The sequence below is a fragment of the Coturnix japonica genome, chromosome 4 (assembly GCF_054131305.1).
Source record: "Coturnix japonica strain WE chromosome 4, WE-NBRP24, whole genome shotgun sequence".
Taxonomy (NCBI): domain Eukaryota; kingdom Metazoa; phylum Chordata; class Aves; order Galliformes; family Phasianidae; genus Coturnix; species Coturnix japonica.
Genome location: NC_140666.1, coordinates 51678902 through 51697639, shown reverse-complemented (window position 1 = coordinate 51697639; position 18738 = coordinate 51678902). Strand labels below are relative to the sequence as shown.

At 41.9% G+C, this 18738-nt stretch overlaps 1 protein-coding gene across 41 annotated transcripts in view; it reads right to left on the bottom strand.

Moving 5' to 3' along the window:
- The window catches only part of ADGRL3 (adhesion G protein-coupled receptor L3), a 475677-nt gene that overhangs the window by 24150 nt on the left and 432789 nt on the right, over window positions 1-18738 (bottom strand). For 21 of the 41 annotated variants that reach the window (XM_085545165.1, XM_085545176.1, XM_032444015.2 and 18 more), the window contains 4 exons: window positions 15128-15154; window positions 11677-11845; window positions 9241-9366; window positions 6601-6697 (listed from right to left, as the gene is read on the bottom strand). In XM_085545165.1, coding sequence (XP_085401291.1) covers window positions 6601-6697; window positions 9241-9366; window positions 11677-11845; window positions 15128-15154 — 419 coding nt within the window. The remainder of the gene's footprint in view (window positions 1-6600; window positions 6698-9240; window positions 9367-11676; window positions 11846-15127; window positions 15155-18738) is intronic. The other 20 variants (XM_085545173.1, XM_085545186.1, XM_085545194.1 and 17 more) reach the window with 1 other exon arrangement.

Here is an 18738-nt window from a genome sequence, read left to right as displayed (position 1 = left end):
CTGTCATGCCGGCCACATAAATCCATCAAGGAGAGAATGAGCATCTTGAGATAGACTGACACATGGCAATGGGAACGATCCTGAGATCCAAATTTCCACTCACCCTCTGCTTTCCCTAGGCACTGACAGCGAAGGGTCAGCTTTGCAAATGGGCTCAGATGACCAAGTCATTCTTTAAAGTGTATGGAGAAATTGCTCTTCATTTAAGCTCTTGAACTGGGGCTGACAGCTCAGATAGAGCACAGCTCCGAAGCCAGAACCAGAAAACTGCTGAACTGGGTTAAGCTATTCCTGAGCAGTGTGTGTTGATTTTTCACTTTGCTCTTCCTTCCCCTTTGCTTGTCTCTCTCTTTAACCGTATCAAAAGTCAAACTGTTTTCACTGCTGTATTTCCAAATCATGTCCTACCTAATACACACCAATCCTATGCAGACACTAAACAGAAGTGTATTCATCTCGCCATACAGAAGGGGAAAATCTGGGGACAGCAACCCAAACTCGATTCACTTCAGTGCCCCAGTGCAAACCTGCAGCTACCATCTTCTGAAATGACAGCTTCTGGCCAAGGCAGAATATCACCTTCTAATGTGTTTGATGAGGAAAAGCTTCCTAAAAATGCAGGCAGATATGGCCACCTGAAGATAATTTAAAACCTCCCCCCCTCTCCCTAAAACACACACAGACAACCCTGCTGAGTTAACAGTGCAGATATGGTTTCAGCATGGAAATCACAGCTTAATTATATTTTTGAGTGGGTGGTAGGAATTTGATGGGAGATTTCATTTAGGAAACAATCACGTCTTGGGTTAGAAATCAGGATATTAATGTTCTTCATTTTAATTTTCCTCTCTGACTCAGATTCCCACTGTTTGAATTTGAGCTCAATTTGTTCTGTTCATTATGAAGAAATCCACATGAATTTGACATTAAACTGATTATCTCTGAAAACAGTAGCAATAATTTCCCTTTTTCCTGTGTACGTTTCAGATTATGTCTTTGTGGTTGATATAAAAAAGCAGGGGAGAAAAAATAAAGCAAAGAGAAATCAAGTACTTATGCAGGAGCACTACTTACAGTCTGAGACATGCAATGACACTTAGGCATTTGGGAGGAAAAGGCAAAGGTCAGGGACAAAAGAATACCCTCATTTCAATTTCCCATGTCAGAGCATTTGCGGTGGAAAAATAGGAGTGAATATGGCTTTCCTAGCTGGGAAAAATAACAAATGCACTAATACTGGGGATCCTGGAGCTTCACAGTGACTTTTTGATGGAATTTTTTTTTTCTTTTTTTTCTGGTTTTCATATACTCATCCAGCACCCAAGGTTTGATAGTGAGTGCAAGGATGCATCCACCCTCATAAGCAGACTCCTGAGGCCAAAAGGAACAATTAAAATATTTAAGACTCTTCACCTTGCAGCAAGAGTTGCCAAAGGTCCTGGTGATCTAGTGCCAGCTTATAGGAACTTGATGGCACTCACTCGACTTAGTGTCCCCCATAAGCCTCACCTGTGTCCCAACCCCCCTGCTGGGCTACCAGTCCTTTCCTTCTGTCTGTCTCCTGACCAGACAACCTTGGATGGTGGTTGTAACCCAGCTTCCAGCCTTGTCTTTGCCCCCACCCTTTACTGCTCTGTGCTGGACCCTGGACCTGGGGATATAAAATGATAGCTCATTTTTCCCCTAGAAGAAAATATCAAATCTCCAACTTGAAAACTTGAAAGGTAACAAAGTACCATAGGGTTCATGATGTTTTCTTTTTTCTCTATCTGCTGTCTCATATCCAGAGAGAGACAGTAATTATTGTTTTACCTCTCACCTGAGACATGGATAAAAACAGGCTAAAGTTGCATTGCTGTTTTGCACTGCAACTGCTTGTTTGCAAGGCTGTCTGAGCTTCTTGAGTGTTTTTTGACAGTAATGCTCCCAACGTGCAAACAGACCTGTCCCTCATGCTTAGAAGGAGGCCACTTAGATGTCCCCAGAGCTTGGGTCCATGCCATACCAGCAAAGTTTCAACAATGTTCACATTTGCAGTGGTCCTTCACAATCTGTTCCTCTTGATATCAGCACAGTGCTGAGTGACATTCCCTTTCCACCTGCGTGGACTGCACAGGTCCATGACTAGATTTCAAACGTACAAGTGTAACAGAATTGAAACAACAGTAATGATATTAACTGCTTTTCATCTCTGCTCTTTTTAACAACTGTTAACCCGACCACCACAGAATACCCTGTCACAACCACACAGTTACCTACTGTCTTCTCCTGATGAACTTGTTGCTTTCTCTACCTTCTGCTTTTCAGCCTTCAAGGAAACAAATTGGAGCAAACATTCCACCCTACAGGCAACTCAGCGTAGCCTTTTGGTCCACTTTTTTGGCATTTTGTCTAAGTGTCTGCATCAAGACCTCTTAAACCTCCCAATTACCCCTTAGGCAAAGGAAGACTTATTCTTTCCCATTCAGAAAGTCATCGGCTTGGTTCAGGTTTTACCCTACTCACCTTTTGTAGCTAACTCCAAAACAGCCTGCAGTTATAAGTTCAACAATACTAGCATGCTCAACCCTTGCACTGTCTCTGACTTGGGCAGGCTGTCCCCCAGATGTTGCTGCACATCTGGGCTGCTAATCCAACATTGTTCTACAGCTCCAGCATTACTTTGCCATGTGGTACTTGTCTGAGCTGAGTACAGCTCTACAGACTTGGCTCAGGTGTAGCAAAGTTTAAATAACTCTGCATGAGACTTAGACTTGGGAGACTGAAGTCAGCTGGATGCCATGGCATTCAGACCACAGCTGCATCAATTCCTAGTCAGGCAAGGAGGATAACAAAATGCAGGCTTGGGGACTTTGCAAACACGCTATTCCACAGTGAATTACAGTCTAGTCATGCCTAACATAAATAAAGGCCAGTCCATGCTGTGTCACACATGAGATATAGCAGAAGAGAAATGCAGAGAAAAACAGACAACAACACTGAAAGGATCACAAGCACAGGGAGATGAAGAAACTCCCAAAATAATGTCTTCACTTTTTATCCTGCAGAGATTGGTGTCACAGACAAGCTGGAAAACCACTGAGATGAAGACGTTGAAGCAGTAGGTCCAGCTCAAATTTTCAGTGCTGAGAGAAGCACAAGATGGATATAAAATAGATGGAAGGAATACCCAGCCATGGTATCCATGGTGGGAAAAATGGCAAAGTTGTACAGTTGGAGTGTGAGGAGCAGGAAACCCCCTATCTCTTGAAACAGAGTAATTGCCTACAGGGCACACCAGCATGTTCCTCCTCTGACAGTAGAAGGGGTAGAGTGCTACATCCCCAAACACATGAAGCTATGAGCAGCAAGGGAGAACAGAGCCTAAAACAGTTTGTACTGGTCTGCAACTGGAAGTTGCCTTCAGTAGATACCTGAAATTATCATGTATGTCTTGACAGTCAAGAGTAAGTATTGGTTTCATTACAGAACACGTTATACCAGGCGAGTTTGGGAATATGCTGGAAATTCCCAGTGGGATGAATGGGAATAACGTAATGCAGAAGGTGCAAAAACAATATCATGGCCCATGACATTGGCAGGGGAAGAAGGCAGCAGATGAAAGAGGGGCTGGAGCTGAAAAAAAAGCTGCAAGGAATATGACATCTGCTAAGTCAGAAAAAGATACAGCTATGTGTCTAAAGGAGGGATGTGCCGTACAAACACGATATTCCAGACTGACATCCATGTGGTTCATGGAAGGAGAAAAGCGGATGAAGTGGGACAGCAAAAGCTAATCATAATACAGGAAAAAGAACAGTAAGGGCAGACTTGCCTGGGACATCAGCAAGCAGCAGGGGGCTGTCAGTACTGTGTGAGTGACCATGGAAAAAAGGCTTAGATGAGAAAGTACCCCAGTTAGAGGATGTGTCACTGCTGTCTGCTTTCACAACAGGAGCATGAAAAGTCAGCAGCAGCCTAGGAAAAGGAGGAGTGGAGTCAGGCCAGGAGCTGGAGGCCGGGTTGATTCTTGGGAGAAAGGATAATTTTCTCTCTGCTTTAGAAACTGGGTTGTTGACTGAAGGCACTGGGAAAAATACCTGTGCATAAAGTATGTATAATTTGGGTAATATAGTTTCATGTAGAAGGTATCTAGGCTGGGAGGGCTGAAGAGAGACTTCTGAAAGTGTATACAAGCCTGCTGTATCAACCTCAGGCACAGAAAGATACCATCCATACAATTCAAGACTCATACTTGATTCCTCTAAGCTTTAATTGCACACTTGTAAATAAAACATTAATGAAATGTCTCCTTTAAAGCTTGATATATATTGTAATATTAAGAGGAAGACAAGGATTGTGAAAACCACATTGCCCTACTGATCTGTTCAGGCTTCAGCTCTCCTGAGGGAGAGATTGAAGAAACAACTTACACTTTATGCAAAGCCCTAGGACCATGAACATTTCTTTCCAGGCAGAATAAAAGGATAAAGTATGAAATATCTGGGGCCCTCTACAGCAGGATTTCTGTTGATGTCAGGTGTAGCAGAAACGACCACCTGCTGCTTCAGAGACACTGACTCCCAAATAAGTGTTTTAACCTCCATTTTGCACAACTATCTACTACAAAAAACAACAAAAACCACAACCCATCAAACAGAAACAATAAATTATGTGCCTGCTTGTGTGAAAAAGAGGAAGGGTGACCTTGTATAATAGCACAACTTATTCAAGACGCTTAAGCATCCCACCACAAAGCATCCTTTTGAAGACAGTTACCAGGCTATTTCTGCAGTCTGTGGAGAGATGCAGGCCCTTTGGGTGATTCATCTCATGTGATGGCACACAACAGAAATAGCTGGATGAAATCCACTTTGAAGATGCCTCCCCCAACAGTTCATTTCCCAACCGACCTTTAAATAACAGGTACATCTAAACGTGGGCTCTTGCCACACCGGCATGGAGACTACTCACTTAAAACCTCTTCACAGCTTTCCCCATTTACAGTCATACTCCCATCTTTGCACAAAAAAAGCTAAAACTGAAAAAAGAAATGCCTTTTTTTTCTGCCAGCAAGTCCAAGATGCTGTTTGCTAAAGCATTTCCCTTTGTAGCCTCAGCTGCACTGGATAACAAGGAAAATTCTGTGCTAACTAAAGGATTGAACAGTTCATGCATAACACATTCTGGTTTGCTGCTGAGATGGATGGCAGAGGGGAACAGTGGTTCGCTCTGTAACCTTTGTACAACTGATCCCCCACTAAATTAGCCCCAGAGAAGCCTGCTTGTAGCAAAGATGGAGAGAGACGCAAGGGCAATGCACACAGTTAAATCAATATGAGCAGAGGCATTTGCAGTAATGGCATCTTATGGCCACCTTTATCAACAGATCTCTAGTGCAAAATGAAACTACACAAGCACAAACACCTTCAGAGTGGGTCAAGGGACAAAAGTACACTTCCCAGTTAACTATGCCACCTTTCCCTTTGCACTGATTTGGGAATATATGTATAATGTAAAGAAAAATTAATCACATACACTTAGCTCCCCTGCACTCTGCAGTCAATACTACTAACAGCGCAGTCAAAATTCTCAAAGCGTACCCTCATAATATTACACAGGCAAAACTCATCCTAAAAGCAGTGGGGATAATGGGTGAATAAAGATTGGAAAAGAACCAAAGTCCCAGTTCAACTCTCAGTTATCTGTTCAGTGCAACCATCAGCAATGGAAACACTTTCCATTTTCACCGTCATGATAACAGCTGGGCTCAGTAATCCAAATTCTGCCCCATCTTAATTCCAGCATAAACTGGGTAGAGATGCAAAACAGAATTTAACATCATGGTTAAGCCATAAGGTAACTGTACTAAACTACAGACAAACCAGTCTCTGAGTTTTTTCCCCCCCTCTTACTGTCATTTTCCCATAACTGACTAAAAAGACCTTTCTAAAAAGAAAAAAAAGCTCAGATTTCCTCTAGTGCCAGGCACCACATTGTCTTTGGCATGCCTCTATTTCTGTACGTCTCTGATAGTCTTTCCTCCACAGATGTCTATATAAAGTTCACATTAGTCAGTTCTTCAAACTAGGTATGAACATCAATGCAGACGATTTTGTTCCAAGCACACAGTTTTTCTTACGTATGTGCTCTGCTGCTCATTTTTGCTTCCACAAAGACGACAAAATTGCTATGTACCCAGAGCAATCACAACTTAATGCAGGCAGTTCACTGTCATAACGGCCCATTTTCACCATCAGCAATGAGGCCTGATACCACAGCAGCTTATGGCAGTTTGTTGGGGGAATGTGAAGCTTTCTTTTTGACTATGGGGTTGGTTTGGGATTCTTTTTTCCCCCCTTTTCCTAATTCCCATCCAGAAATGACATTCCTTGAAAATGCACGTGTAAAATTAAATGAAGAAAAGAAAAAAAGGAAACAACCAGCACAAAACCTCCTCCCAGTTAATACTGTAACATTTCTTGTGTAAACGAATAGGGTCTGGCACCATCTGAAGTGAGGAAAAAGAGGGGCAACATATTTAAGACTCATTACTCATCACAAGAGTTAGAGATACAGAAAAAAGAAAAAGAAAAAAGAAAAAGAAAAGTTTATAATTACCTCTGTTGAGTGAAGCTGAACTGTTTATATCTCCAGTAATAAAGGAAGACTCGGACTGCTTTCGAACTGTGTCGTTCCACATCCTACGAATCCGGCTCTGAAGAGGGATTGAACCACAGCAGGTAATGAATTTTTAGCAGCTGCAGATAGGTTTCTTTCTGCCTCACTAAAGATGGGCTATTGGTGTGCCTAGCTCAGGATGAGACTTGTTTGTATCCAGCAGTAAGCAAGCAATTGCTGTTTGGTTATAACCATCTCGTGCATACCAGACACTGCCTGCCTAACTTCATAATACAAACGCCTCTCTCAAATATGAAGTGCATAATAGGATTGCTCACTCTGTTTACATCTTAATTAAAAACAAAACAAAACAAAAAAAAACCCCTTAGAAATCACATGTGAGAGGAACCCAAACCCATGCAAGCGCAAGATTTACCAACATTGCACTAAATAACTGAAAAATAATTCACACACAGAAGCACGCACATTTCTCTCCCATATTACCTAGGATAGTCTGTGTCAATTTTCTGCAGGGCATAACAGAACAGTTGATTTGTTTCTTGGTGTCCCTGAATGCGTGGAAGTTTTGTATAACTACTATCTATCTTGGGAAATCTAGGTAAAAAAAATCCACAGCAAATGAGTAACTAACTTCTATTCCCCTATTGCAAAATCTGATGATTTTGCTATCAGTGTTATAGCTTCTGCTGCTGGGGAAATAGTGTCCCGAATGTGTTGGCCTTCTGTTTTGTTTCTCAGACTCAAAGTAGAGCATTTACTTCTGTGGCTTTTACAGCACTGCCTTGCTCTTCCCCAACTAGACCTTTCAGAAAAATCAGAAAGTCAGCTGTGTGCATCTTGTGAACAGTCTGCTGCAGACCCATGCCTCATCTCACAGGGTATGATGGATGTACCCTACAGCTACATGGAGGGGCTGCTAGGCCATCTTGGAGATCCAGAATGCTCTTTGCCACTGTGACAGACCATGTTTCTCCTAATCACTGAAAAGCCAGTGCTCCCCATGGTGGGGTCTTAACCATGTGAGATCTTCCAGGGCTCACTCACTTGGTCACAGCTCCCTCTCCACTCATTAACCATGTACTAATGGCATCTCCTAAGCATGCATTAGCCCTCTATAAAATGAATCAGAATGTATCGTGCGGCCGGTAAACTTTTATAGCAGTTCTTTTTCACCTGGACATTTAATCTATTGCATTCCTCTGACATGATCCATATGGATTAACTATTTTGCACCCTAAGTGCTTTTCAGAGGAAAAAACAAAAGAGATCTAATGAGTTTTGTTCCTCTTGCACTTTTCATAACTCAGGGGCCATATACTCTACAGCGCAGATCTCCATCCACTCTCTTTCTCCCACATGAGGTTTCTCCTGCCTGTGACAGGGCTTGAACACCTGCATGCTTTCCAAGAACAAGCTTGTAACAGAAAATAACCAACCACAATACTTCAAGCAGCCCCTGTGACAAGGGAACTGCTCTCAGGAGTCAGTGCAGTGCTGAGGCTGCCAAGGAGGAGGCCCGAATAAATGTTGCTGGATACAGTATCTTTGTACATTATTGATTACCGTGGGATTTGATGTCCTACTGGGGAGAAGCTCCATATTCTATTGCTGTTATTTGCCCTGTATTACATCCACACTTAAGTAAATGCCAAAGTGGAGCTCTTGGATGACATTTTGGAAGCCATCGAAAATTAATAACAATTTGCTCCAAGATATAAATCACAAACTGTGTTTTCCTGGGAGGTTATAAACTGGTATTCGCTGCATGTGCTTCATAGTTTAACAGCTGAACTGTCACGTATAATTACTTCCATTAGTAATACTGAATAAATTTGTATTTGGTTTCTATTGATTAAGAAGCAAACTTCTTCATTCTATATGAACCGTCCATCCATAAATCTGTGTCTGTACACACAGGTTAGCTTGAAAATGACTAAATGTACAAGCTACACAAAATATGAAACTTATGTGACCAAAACATAACAAATCCAGTGACTAAATGAGACAATCTTGCCCCAGTGGATTACCTTAAGAGATCTATAAACTGAGGAATATCAAGCAAGGTAATGGAACTGATCAAACCACTGAATGCCATAAAAATATGAAGGTATGAAGGCTATTGCGGCACTCTGGTAGTTATCCTTGTTATTATTATTTTCAAAGCAAGAAGAACAGTTGTTATTTTATGATTCCTGTACGTGGTGATAGCAGTGACAACATACTTGAGATGGCAATTAAAGAGCATGCTGGGCTGTAGTACAGCCAACAAAATGTTCCCAAGCTCCTGATCTCCATGGAGAGCAGGCAGGATAGCTCAGGTTATGAGCACTCACCTGCCTCTGAATGGCAAATGTGAACTTTCTGTGTTCATTGCAATTATTCATGAGGTTCTTGGAGAGGCACAAATTGCAAACACATCCCAAGAGAAGCAACCATGTTGAATTCAAGTCTGGGAAAGGGGGAAATCTCTGCAGCTGCAATGGAGGTTCCTCTATGGCAGCTTCTTGGGCTCCTACCAGACTTGCTGGAGGGTGAAGCACAGAGGAGAACTTCCCACCCAGCATGGAAATTGATGTGGAATTGCCAAACCTTGGGGCAAAGACAAGAAGCATGGGTTACCTGTGAGCCTGTGGAATATCTTCCAGGTGTCCGTGACCCCGAGGTTTTTCCTGAGCCAATAGAGCTCTCTGTACTTTTCCCACTACAGCAATGTGTGCGCAGGCATTTTCCATACTCTTTACGTACCTAGACAAGGAAACAGCAATGGTGGTTAGTGAGCAGCTCCTCCTCCTCCAACCCACAGCCTTAAAATTGTCAACATGGCTGCTGATTTTTCCTTGGTGGTTCATTAAAACGATAGCTATTGTGGGGAATTAGCCTATTACACCTTGCAGCTGACTGCTCCTGCAGTGTTAGCTCACCACTTACGAGGGCGTAAGGGACTGCTTTTATCTGGCAAAGCTGCTCATTGACACCAGTCAGCTGTAGCTACCTCTGAGGCACATCAAAGGAGAGCTGCAGAAACTACAGATACACTATTTATGACTGGAAATTAATACCCTCATAGATTTGATGTAAACTGGCATATTGGCTCATCAAGGTACTAAAAGTTATAGCTTCTGGCAGGGGACTAAAAAGAAAGATTCCAAAAGAAACATATAAGAGCTATTTATTTATTTATTTTTCAAAAAAAAAAATTATTTCTTGCAGTTAAACTTAAATTTGAGGAAACTGTACAGCGAGTAGCCCTAGAGACTGTATTCTCAGCCTGTAGGGGCAGCTAGAGCCTGCTTCTCCACAGCACTGTGCAGGTCAGTCATGTTTTAAATGGGCACTGCAGGCAAACCCAGCCACCTCTTCACCTGCAGGAAAGCCATGTCACCTTCATGGGAACTATGCTGAGCTGTGCCAGGGCAGGAGCTGGGCTTTGACTGAACTTCATGTCTGCATAGGTGTGATTTTAATAGGCAACAACACCTGGAAAGTAAATGGGACTAGGCTGAAAATGAACATGCTGTACTGAAAAACTAAAAGCAGGTCATGTTGCCCATTGATGAAAAAACATAATAATACACACATGACTAAAACACCAGTTGAGGTTACTTGGAGCGCACAGTCAGCTGCGAAAATTTCTCCAGACCATCTATGAGCATTTGAAAACTCTGCAGAGCAACTGTTTAAACAGCAAATTACAGCTTTTTCATTAGGCTTTTCCTTAAGAGCTTGAGACCAACACAATACCACGAGTGCCCAATATGGTCGAGTGCCTAATCAATCCTTTGCTGAGGGAAAATAATTCAATTGCTTTAATTAGTCACCCACTGCTTGCCTCTCTGCAGCTTTCTGCTGATTTTCTAGTCCATGATAGATAGGAAAGAATTTTTTTCCCCTCTCAAACCATTTCTCCCTCAGCTCTCGGATTGGAGAGATGTATCCCCCTGCAGCCAGGTACTGGCTGCACTCTCCTCTCCTCTTTGCAGCCATAAATCAGGAGCAAACTGACATCAGTGGTGGTTTAAGAGCATAGACTGGCTTGAAGCAGAATGGCACAAGGGATCTGAATGCCTAGTAAGCACCCTGGCAGCCAAGGAAACTACAGTGCCATGCTGGGATGCCACACTAGGGACTGAGGCAGCTTAGTTACATTGACAGATTGAGACTCAGATGTATCCACATGTAAACTCTTCTATATGCTTATCTTGGTTATGGAGTCTGGCCCATGAAACCAAGATGTACATCAACAATTATCAGCAGGTTTGCGCAGACTGGGAGAGATCCGCACTACTGAGTTCCAGTGGAGAATAAAATGGTTCTTAAAAATATTTATTACTGACTGTCAAAGTTTGTAAATTTGATCTACATATGCATGAGGAGATTTTTATTCTCGTTTTCCAACTGGGGTTTACCTAAGTTATTCCACTGTTACCTCGCAATGTTAATTGGGGCATATTTCAAGTTCCACCAAGAAGCACTTACTGTGCATGGAAGATTTTCAAAAACCCACATTAGGACCAAGCAATGCAAAAGCCAGTGAACTGTTGCAGAGCATGCTCTTAAAAAAGTGGGAGAAGCAGCCTCTGTTACATACTTTCCCCAATATATACTGTTACAGTAAGGGGTTGTTTCCTGCAAGGACAGCAAATGGAGATGTACAGCCCCATTTTGCTGTGACACATGAGGACCCCTGGATGCTTGTGGCATCACTTCTGTCTCACACTGGTGTAAGGAAAGTGAGAATCTGGCCAACAGCAGGCAGAGTCCTTTTGCAGGTTTGCTATCACAATGCCCTGCAAATCACAAGTTGCCTTGTGCGCTGCCTCCAATGTGCTAACCACTAGCGCCCTGGCTGCTGAAATGCCATTGCCACATATCTTCGTTATCGCCTCGTTCCCCTGCACCTGCCAGTTTCCACTCTAAATACCACCCCTATTAGGCACACGGAGACAAATCTGCTCGATATGAATTCAGAGCACATGCACAACACTATGCTGTGGTTGTTAGGCAACAAAACACACTGATACCACCGCTTGTGCCGCTGGGAACTGTCTGTCTTACCTTTTTCTGGAGGACACAATGGAAAATGAATATAAACATTCCCTGCAGAGAATTGAATATGGTGAAGAGATACGCCATGATGACTGTGCTTTCATTAATATACATGAGTCCAAATGCCCAGGTCAGTCCTAATAGGCAGAGCAGGGCTATCGCACCTATCACCCAGGACCTGTTAGAAGAAACAGAAAGAAAAAAAAAAAAAAAAAAAAAAGAAGAAAGAAAGAAGGGATTGGTCTTTCATCTATAAAACGTGGCACATGTCTGCAGACAGGGAGAGCTTTGGCCATGGCTTTTGCGAAAAGAAAATAGCACATCAAAATGAGCTGTAAGGATTTTTGTCTTCAATTGGATGCAGTTTACAAGTCTTCAAGCTTGAGTAAATATACGGAAATGGAAATGTTATGAGAATGGAAATTTATCATAACCAAAGCATCTTTGTAACTGCAATGTTTCTGGCTTTTTTTCTTTCCCATTTGTTTAATGTAAAAGCAGTGTTTATGTATATGACACAATGTAGATGCTGTTTCTGTAAATGGCAGGAAAAAAAGAAAATAAACCAACCAAAACAACTCTGAATGTCGCTTTTTTAATGGCCACTGGTTTGCCTGGGGCATGAGCACTAGCTGAATTAGCTTCTTTACAACTACCACCAAGACACATTTACTGCTGCCCTTTAGCTGGTAAACCAGCCAAACTACAACAAACAGGTACTTGCCAGATCAGCTCCTTGCAAGAATGCTCTCTGACATTGCTTCACGCTGCTCCATGGCGAAGGAAAATACAGACACATGCATATGTGCTCACACACCATGTCTGCTCCAACAGCAAACTCTGTCCCAGCAAGCTTCTTCAAGGACAGACAGCATCCAACTGTCTTTCCACTCTGGGAAATGGTACCTCTCTACCCCTTGGAGAGGTCAAGGACAGCCAGAGGCCACAGGATTGCTGTTGCATATCATTTTTCAGTTGGATTTTAGACAGGCTGGGAGGGCAGGAGACACATTCCACGTTTCCCTGCTAAATAACAGTTAATCATGTGCAAAATTGACTTCTCAGAGGCTGATCTTCCAATACCAGAACAGGAGGTAGTGTGGAAAGCATCATGGGGGCAGAGTGGGGGCTGGCTCCTCCTCCTATCCACCAACTTAAGTATTCAAGTGCTTAGTTATCTTGGCTTTATGGGGATGGCTGCCATGTAGGGGAGAGAACCAGCTACCAGCTGGAAGACACAGCTGCACAGCAAGCAGCACTGTGAGTAACCCTTTGAACATTCCCTCATGATCTTGATTTTTTCCTCTTCCCTAGGAACAAGCAGGTACTACAACATAAAAATGAATGTAATGATACCCATCAGAGATGCCCAGTTCTGCACCCCTTCCTCACCATTAACCCTTTGGTTCTCCAAAGCAGACAAGCCTACAGCCAGCCAATACCTCTGCTTCTTTAACTGCCTGACGCACCCCCAGCTGCTACCAAAAGGCACAATCTGCCTATGTTTTGGTTCACTGGGATGCTGCAGCCTCATAGAAACATGAATGGGGTCTGGGAGTATCTGGGTTGCTCTCTCCTAGGCAGGGCACGGGGTAGGGGAGAGAAAGATGAAGCAGCAGTAGCTCAGAGGAAGAAGAAGCTTGGTGCAGGCAGGCTCACAGTTTCTCCTGTTGAGATTCCATGGCAGCTGCAGCTCTGAATCCTCTTGCTTTTAGCAGGGCTTGTTGCAAACAGAAGCACACTGCTGTTCTATTAATGTTTACTGTTGTTTTTCTTTGGGTATTAGAATGAAAATACAGCAGTATTTCTTACACTGGAATTTATAAAATATTTATTTTCTGAGCACATGGCCAGAAGAGCTCCCCAAGGTAACTGCTTACTTAGGCAGTTCTTTAAAAATCACTATTATGTATCTATCAGACCAGAACAGCTCCTTTGAAGCATTTCCAGCCAATCCTGCTAATAAATATTTAGTACGATGCAAATTGAAAATGCATTCTCAAAATCCTTCGGAAAGGTAGGCGCTAGATAACGTTTACAGCATTTGCCACTTGGTATATTTTTTCTCCCTGAGATTCCACCATCAGTGAGAGCACATTAGAATCTGAATAGTATGCCAATTTTAAAAACACAAATATTTTGATGTTCTTAATAAAATAATAAAGTAAAATAAAATAAAACAAATAAAATAAAATAAAATAAAATAAAATAAAATAAAATAAAAAGCATGAAAAGAAACCCACCAAAAACAAATGAAGTGGAAAACGCTGAGTTTTTTTTCCTCTCCCTTCTCTGTCTCGCCACGATTAAAAGGTTCCTCCATTTACAAAGACTTTTAGGAATGATCCACAGGATATCAGGAAACTATTCTGCCTTGCACTGCAGCCAACTCTTGAACCTGGTTAAAGAGCCTTTGGCTGCCAATGTATGAAACAATTATTGAGCAATGAGAGTGCAAATATGCTACCTTCAGTGATGGAAAGGAATCTTTGGGTTAGAAGACCCTCAACAGTGCAAACTGTACGAGATACAGGATTGTGCTTCAGAAAACAGACCTGGAGATAAAGAGGGTATGGAGATTACTTTGAATGGCTCCATCCCGTGCCCACAGAAAAAAGAATCAAGAAATGAAAGAGAATATGGGAATGATGCTGCAGGAATGAACACAAAGGACTCTTCACCAGAAGAACAAACTGAAAGTCTACTGCAAAGTTGGTCAGCTTTTATCGTGTGTTACTGTGCTTCACTTTTTGGTTGCAGGAGAGAAAGCACGGATGCCCTAAGGCATGTAATTTCTGAGCATTTTTGGCTTGCTTTGCAGGGTTTTGGTGGGTTTTTTTTTTTGGTGTGGCTTGTTTGCGGTTTTTGTTTTCCTTTGTACAGACTTGCTGTTGGTTTTCCACAATTTCTCTTTTCCATAGTGCAATTTTGTAACAATAAAGAAGCAAACATATAATGTTTTGGTATAATTGAAAATTAGAGACAATTGGGTACTCCACTGTGGAAGGAGATTACAGGCTGAATACAGATTAGTTTGCACTGCACCCATCAACCAGAGTGGGAATCATGTGGGTTACCATTCACACACTTTTCTGAACATTTTCTTCTGTATTTACATTACCACAGAGCACTCTCAGTGCTGGAGCACAGTGGATTGGAAGATTGCTATTGGTATAACAAGTCTGTATTAAACACCATTACTTCAGAACGTTCTCTTGAATTCAAGTTACATCCAATCAAAGAATATACAGCCAATATAGTAGCAATCGGTTGGCAATACATATGCAGCACATTTACTCTGCATGTTAACTGTATGCCTGGCCATTTTTCTGCACAGTTTGCTCTTCTGCCTCAAATGTGAATGACAGAAGCTTTAATGATTTTTCAATATTGATCTGACAGCTGGTTCATGGGACCACACTGATAAATGAAATTTATCAGCCATTCAGGTCATTCTTACTTGATGAAGGGTCTGTTATCCTCATAGCTAAAGAATGCATAGACATAAAGACAAGAACACCAACATTAGAAATATAATGACATATAGAGAATACAGCTTGCTGCTTATATTCCCCCCACCCCCCTTTCTCCCATCAGCAGCCACCAAAACAAAAGCAGAGAGCATCAGGTATCATCAGGTATGCTTGGCACATGTGAGCCAGTCTGGCTTGCTGCCCTGTGAGCAAGGATGGCTTTGCACGTGGAAGTGAGCACGACCAGCTGCGAGCTACAGCCACCCCTCCTTGAATTGGCTCTGACACTGGTCATGCAACTGTCAATTGATGTTGAAATCTCTGTTAAAAAGCCTGGCTCTCCCTGGAGAAGACTACCTTTGAAATTCCAGCATAGCTACACAGAAAGCCTGCACACATTCTGAAGATAAAATCTCACTGCACCGCCAGTGCTCTCCACCTGACACACTGCAGTGTGTTACTGGAGCCTCCTTATTGCTCTTTTTCATAAGCATAACTCCCAACATACTAGTCAGATAATGCTGCTCAAAATCTTCTTTGGAGAGAATGGCTTTGAGATCTGCCAGTCCCAGCCTCAACCCACGGCATGGTCACCCCATGGCCTTTGGGACAGGAAGGGAAACATCACTTTATGGGCTGATCCAGTCACTCTTTTAACACTTGCCCTAAGCCCATGCTGAGCAGTGAGTTACAAGTAGATGGGCAGTAGACTTGTAGACTGAAAAAAATCATTACATAGATTGTAAGGAGTTCATAAGCAGCTTTCAGAGCTTCATGCATTAGCATGTGAGCAGACAGTTTTGCTGAAGCTGCCACCTAAACCCATGTCTGGCCTCAACAGTGCCCATCTGCTGCAAGAGGCCACACAATAGGGACAAGGTGGCTGCCCCAGTGTCACTGACAGGAAAACAGCTCTATACCAGCTTGAGCTGTAGCATCCTGGGCCTGAACTTGATGGCACCCCCAGCTCTGCTCTGGCAGCTAGCCAGTCCCTTCAACTTCCTGGGCTGCTGTCCTCTCTGGGTTTCCCCCCTGTTATCAGCTGTCACTCTGAAAGCTGATCATCTTACATCTCGTGTCACATCATCGGGCTCTGAAAGGACATCCAGGCTACCCCATGGCAATACATGCCATTTTTTTAATGTGGCCACCAAGATTATGGTCCTGCAGAGACACAGCTAGCAGCATGGGGTGGCAGCTCCCCATTAGTTGCAACAATGGGGACTCCATCCCATCACAGCTTGTTGTACAATGCTGTTCAAATCTCTCTGGTTTTTGCGGTAAAGATTTTACTGCTGAAATGTTGCCAGTGATAGCTTTTAAGAAGAGAAAATTATATATATATATTTTTGCCCTATTTTTGCTGTCCAGAGCCTCACAAAGTCTCTTCAGTGAACTGCAATAGCTTTTCTTCAAGGCAACTGAAGGCCCTGTTTTATCTTTGTACAGAGCAGAAACGTGAAATCGGTAAACTTGGGTTGCTTTTTAGCTTGAGGATAACACTTCAAAGTGGTTCTGGGAAGAACCATCAAAAACACCCAAAGAGTTTGCACCCCATTTCCAACCCGTTTGGATGTGGTTGTGCCTAGGAAACTGCCCAAAGCAAGTGGTTGCATGAAGAAGTGAGATATTCGCAGCTCCCAAGCACTTCAAATCCCTACATGAATGGCCTGTAGGACTTAGTCTCTTACATCTCTCATGAAATACACATTTTTCCTTTTCATTTTACCAACTGAAGTGTTGTAAGAAGCTTAACTCTTGTGTTAGCAACAATTCCAGTCTCACAAAAATTACTCCAGAGTGTTTTTTTCCAGGTAAAGTCTGTGAAATCTATCAGTGCTGCATTAATACTGTGTCATTATCTGCAGTACATAAAAAACATCTCTTAGACAAGAAAAAAGCCTTGGAACAGTCTTAGCTCAGGGGAAAATGTAGCTGCTAACTGAAAAACTGAGATTATATTTACAAACAGTGCATGCAAATAATAGCTGAAGCATAAATCCTTGGAAAACCTAGGTTAATGCAGCTGGAGAGGCTGGAGCTAAAATGGGTTCTCTAGAACTGATCTGGATAAATTCTTCTTTATTCCTGGAAGTAACCAAAGGATTCAGCCCATTTAATTTTAACTAAGCACCTCTGATTCCTGGAAACTGGCACCCACAAAAAGCAATTTTTCTCATATAAGAATGGGTATTTAAGGCGCATGAGTCTTTGTCACTTCCTGAAGAAACACATTTATTTAATAATTGTGGAGGAAATCCAAAGGATCGCTTAGGCGAAGACTTCACTTTCAAATGTCTGAAATTAAAAAGCCGATCTTTGGTGACTGTATTATTTCTATAACCCAGAAAATCTTACTTTACCCTCTTGTGTTTCTTCGCAATCTAGATGATGGATAGTGGATGGTCTACCAAACCATATAAATATCAAATCCATTTTCTAATCTTAAAAGAGCCCTGACTTTACCTTGGCCAAAAGACTTCTTAGGGTTAATTCCACATCATGTGAGATTCTTTTAAAATCTTATTTAAGTTAGATGTCTTTCAATTTCCCAAAGTACTTTCTGCTTTAATTATGAGAAAGGATTGTTTGTATTATCCTCTATTTTCTATTTATTTACTTATTGCTTAGATTATCTACTTATATCCTTGTTTAGATGCTTAAGGAATTTTAAAACTAATGCATCCTAAGCTGCTTTCAACAGACTAAAAAGACAGAAGCTTGGAAATCTGTTTCACACTGCCTATCTTTAAAAACCCAACATGTACCTTTTTGACACGACGTGACCGAATTGCCAGAGTATGTACAGGGGCACAGAAAACCTGTGAATTATATATTACAGTGCAAGCCACTTCCATTTATGAAAAATAGCATCATCCTGCTTTATCAAGGGCTGCATTTTTTTTCTTTCTTCGCAGCAGAAACAGTAGGGCAAGAATTTACCTTTATACACAATCATCTTAAAATGCTTCCAAATCAACAATGACTGTTATCAGAAAGCAGCTATCCAACTCTCATTTAAAAAGAACATGTGTTAATAAGGACAACATGTTCTTATTTTCAAAGGAGCTTTTTTATATCTAACAAAGAATAGTATTTGAGCCTGATTTAGAGTAAAACAACGCATTTAAAGACCTATGTAACTATTCAATTTTGCACTTTCACGTGTTATCATTTTACTCAATCCTTTATGGTTTAACTAACTCTTATCTATAATTCTTTTGAGAAGTTGAAGTATTTTCCCATATCTCTGTTATCAGCAAAAGGCCTGAATGGAGTAAGGCATGTGGACTCAGAGCTCAGGCCACAAAATACATGATTTGGCTAGCAAGCGAAAAATGCCAAAGTGAAGGCACGGCAAACAGAACCTTTATTAGCTGTTGTGAGTGATGAAACTCAAATAAAAATAGATGGATGATGTGCACCACCTAACGCATTCAGAAATGCCCACAGAATTAATTTAAGAATGGCAAAATTAAAGTACAGAGACAGATGTTTCCTGGAGGCGAGTACCAGCATGACACAAAATAAAGCATACTATTGTCTCCCCTCTGTCTACCAATATGAGGGATGTTTGGTTTCTTTTCCTTTATTTTTT